Genomic DNA, 4,488 nt, shown 5'->3' with positions numbered 1-4,488 from the left:
TCTACCGTGGAAGCTCACCGAGCAAAGATACGGAACCTTTGTCAAACTGCCCACCCACGATCACAAACGCCCATCTTGACATCGCCCTCACCTGACCAACCTCTAGGTTTGGAACAGGCTATGGCCACACCAATACCAAACAAACGCCCTTCCCTCACGGTGGATACAACAGCTGACACACAGCGAAGCAAAAAGAAGAAAGGGACCAAACACAACCCAACAACGACGCCCGACACGGACGACTCATGGTCGGACATGGAATCCCAATCGGCCCCAGGTCCATCCCAGGCCCCTTCCCACGAGGACCTTAATGTGCCCACACCAGCTGAGTCTGCGAAACTCCGTTGTCGCCAGCAAAAGACACAACATCCAAATGGCTAATTCTCCAAAAAACCAACCTACTCTCCATTTCATACAATAGAACGCGCGGGGGGTTCTATCAAAACGCGACCTCCTCCTAATCGCAGAGTGGTACCGCGATGCGGACATCATCATCATCCAGGAAACCTTCCTGACTCCAGATATTCCCTTCTCACTCCCGGGGTACGCTCTGTTTTGGGCAGACCGCACCACGGCCCAAGGAGGCGGTTTACTCATAGCTATAGCCCATCGTTGGCCTGTCTGGTACTGCTCGCAAAACCCCACCATCCAGGGCCTCGAATACCAAGAAGCACTGATCTACGTAACGGGGACACCCCTCTTCATCATCAATGTTTATGTCCTGCACGGGGACCTTACCGAGGACATGCTAGATGCTCTCACACACAATCGTCATCGGTCGTGCATCATCGGAGGAGACTGGAATGCACATCATCCCCTATGGGATGAAGAGTGCGAGCGCCCTGACGGGGTGGGCCGAACTTTATCCAACTGGCTTATGACAGCCGATTTCAGTTGCCTTAATACGGGGGAACCCACCTATTTTCGCCAGAGAGGCGCCTCAGCCATTGACATAACCCTATGCTCACCAGATCTTATGGGGACGATTGCCTGGAGCACCAGCACCGATACACTCACCAGCGACCATGCTCCGGTGCTGCTTACTATGTCCCTACCAGGCACCATCGCACCCCGGCCGTTTCTCGGATACGCTGGCACACGAATTGGGACAAGTATGCTACCAACATCAGCCAAAGCTGGACAGAGGGGGAGGCTCACCCCAACGACTACCACTCGCTAATCAATAAGATCCGTGTGGCGCTCACAGTCTCAACCGAAGGTCGCGCAGCCCTTCCTGGGGGATTACCCCCCTGGTGGACCCCAGCATGCAGCTGCCTACGGGCCAAGAAACGATGCTAACTGACGGGCCTTTAGGTAGGCCCGTCAGTTAGCATCGATCACTTGGTGGAATACCTACAAAAAACTGGGGGCCGAGCTTCGTCGCAAGGTCCGCCATTCCCGCCGCGAGTGGTGGAACAGCATATGTGCATCCCCTCCCTCTCACTCTACACTTTTTCAAATCTTCCGCCGGCTGCGAAGCCCACCTGCAACAGCGGATACCCAGAACATCATCCAGACCCCCACCACCCTCCTTACACCGCTACAACAGGCGGAAGCACTAGCTGACTTCTTCGGTTGGAATCGCCCAATCGGAGCATTCGCTCCCCTCTCGGCACCCCACCAGCCCACAGCGATAAGCGACGACCATCCTTTTCACATCCAGGAACTGGTCCGCGCACTCCGCTGGATTTGCAACACCACGCCTGGCCCGGACGGCATCAGCATCCGGGCTTTAAGGGTGCTCCCGATCGCCGGCCTCCGCATCCTTCTGGACCTCTTCAACGAGTTCTGGATCTTCGGGACCTGTCCCCCTGATTGGAAAACGGCTACAATCATCCCCATCGCTAAACCGGGCCGATCCGCCACAAGCTGCGGCTCGTATAGACCAATATCTCTGACGTCTCATCTTGCCAAGATCTTTGAACACCTTGTCTTGCACCGCCTCCAGGCGCACGCAATGCACACAAACCACTTTCATCCCCACCATTTCGGCTTCTTATCCTATCGCAGCGTCCAGAAAGCACTGATCACCATACATCACCACATAGCTGTAGCTCGGGCACAGCGCCGCTGGACGTACTTGATCGCCCTCGATCTGGAGGGAGCGTATGATTCTGTCTGCCACCATGGCATTCTGGCAAAGCTGTCTTCCATGGGCGTCGGCGGCCGGACGTCGCGCTGGCTCTTCTCTTTCCTGCTTTAACGCACTTTCCGGGTTTGCTGGAGAGGCGCGCTGTCATCGTTCCACACTCTTATGCAGGGTGTCCCACAGAGCAGCGTTCTAGCACCTTTCCTGTTCACCAGCTACATGGCAGACCTTTGGGAGGGCATCCCTCCGAGCGTCAGGGCAATCCTTTACGCGGACGACCTCTTTCTACTCGTAACGAGTACCAGCCCCACTCAGGCCACCATCCGCGCACAAAGTGTGCTTGACCATTTGACCCACTGGGCAGCCAGATGGAGCCTCTCCTTCTCTGCAACAAAAAGCGCTGTCATGGACCTGTCACCTAAACATAACCGACCGCCAATAGTCGCTGACCCTGCCTTTGGGGAGAATTCCGCAACGCACCATCATACGAGTCCTGGGCATGCATTTTTCTCATGCGTTCACGTGGACGGCCCACGAGACCTTCATACGCACAAAACTGACCAGAGCGGGATCTTTCTGAAATTCTTTGCTTCTTGCCGTAACAGCGCTCGCACAGCGGAGCTCCTCAGGCTTTTCTTTACGGTTCTCAGCCCAATGGCGGAGTTCGAAGCACCGCTCCTGGATGGCGCCCCGTCCACCACCATAAATTGCATTGAGAAACCCCTCCACACCGCATTATGAACGGCGCTGGGCGTGCCCAAGACGACCCCTTTCTTATCCCTTTACATAGAGACTGGTTATGTGCCGTTACGATCGAGGCTCAGAACACTCTCCCATGCGGCGGCTCAAATTTCGAGGGGCAGTTTCAGCCCACTACACGACCTATACCAAAACGCCTCAAGTTTGGACTTTTATCGCTGGCGCCATCACCAGAAACCATACGTGCACCAGGTCATATCCCGCGACCGTCGGAAAGGCCAACTGATGTCTCTCATCTATCGTCAGCGGTGCGTGCCACCAAGCACTGCCAGCGTCCATCCACACATCAGTCTAGATGACTACCCCACTTCATCCACCGACCTACTAGTCGTCACAAGCGTCCACTTTCAGGAGACAGTCGCTGCAAAATGGCCGGGCTGGCTCTGTCTAGGCGCGGACGCATCCAAATCCAGTACTCGGACCGTTATTGGCGTAGTCTTTTCGATCACAAACAAAACAGAGGCCTGGTCCCTGCACAATTACTGCAGCGTCTTTGGAGCAGAAGGCCAGGGTATCCTGCGCGCAATCCACATCAGTGCCCCGCTTGCCAAACCCACCGTTATCTTTTCTGACAGCCGCTCGGTCATTCAAGCTATGGCCAACGTCTCATTCTCTTCACCACCTATCATCATCGATCTCACGGCTATTGTCAGCGCCCACACGGCGCTCATCATCATCGGTTGGACACCGGGCCACACCAATATTCCGATCAACGAGGCGGCCGACAAAGCGGCTTGCCGCGACCCGTTCAGTGGCTCCATCTGGAAACCCCTCATGCCACGCAACCTCACCTGGGCCATATGGGACACCACCATCGCCACCCTGACGGACTCCTGGTCAGCGGCGCTCCGCAACAAAGGCCGGGACCACCTTCGCCCGTTTGCCCCCTGGAGGTACAGTTGCGCGTCGTCTCGCCACGCGGAGACGCTCTTGGCCCAGCTCCGGACCGAGACGGCCCCGTTAAATGCTTTCCTTTACTCACAACACCTACACGACTCTCCGGGGTGCTCCCATTGTGGCACAGCGGAAACTACTCTTCATTACTGGCTTCATTGCCCCAAATACGCTATAGCCCATAACGAGCTAGGCAACACAATGACCCTAAACATGTCTCTGGTGCGCACGCTGACGCCTATCTACTGGCTGCCGGCCTCCATCACTCCTAGTCACCACGTGGCGGTGCTAAAGCACTACATTAGTCTCACTAGTCGTTTCGCCTAGCAACTGGCAACATTGGTCGGAGAAAGAGCCGCAAAGGCTATAATCTCCATATTAAATTGTGAAAGAAAGAAAGAAAGTTAGTTAAAACCGGTTTAACGTTAAGTCAGTTCCGTTCATATTTCATACCTTAAGCTGGCTTAGTCATTTAATCTGGCTTAAAATGTACAGTGTGAATAGGGTATAACGCGAAGGTATGTCTGAAATATAGAATTTAGTTAATTAACGCGATAATTGATAAATACAGTCAAACCTGTTTTTATGCGGGGGATAGGGACCGCATTAAAAAAAAACGCATAAAAAATCGCACGAAACTTCACGAGGGGCTATAAAAAATAGTTTTCGCAACACAATCAAAAAAATATTTTTTTTTATGCGGTCAATAGGGACCGCATAAAAAAGTCTCACATAGAAAATAACTC

At 54.0% G+C, this 4,488-nt stretch overlaps 1 protein-coding gene across 1 annotated transcript; it reads left to right on the top strand.

Annotated features, from left to right (window-relative positions):
- The first annotated feature begins 3,073 nt into the window (after positions 1–3,073).
- LOC136988241 (uncharacterized) lies at positions 3,074–4,069 on the top strand. The gene has a single exon (XM_067286096.1). The coding sequence runs from the start codon at positions 3,074–3,076 to the stop codon at positions 4,067–4,069; it is 996 nt and encodes a 331-aa protein (XP_067142197.1).
- Positions 4,070–4,488: the final 419 nt, after the last annotated feature.

This window comes from Centruroides vittatus, unplaced genomic scaffold (assembly GCF_030686945.1).
Source record: "Centruroides vittatus isolate TY-2023 unplaced genomic scaffold, ASM3068694v2 scaffold_324, whole genome shotgun sequence".
Classification (NCBI taxonomy): Eukaryota; Metazoa; Arthropoda; class Arachnida; order Scorpiones; family Buthidae; genus Centruroides; species Centruroides vittatus.
The sequence above is the reverse complement of the archived record's forward strand: the minus strand, read 5'-3'. Positions and strand labels throughout refer to the sequence as shown.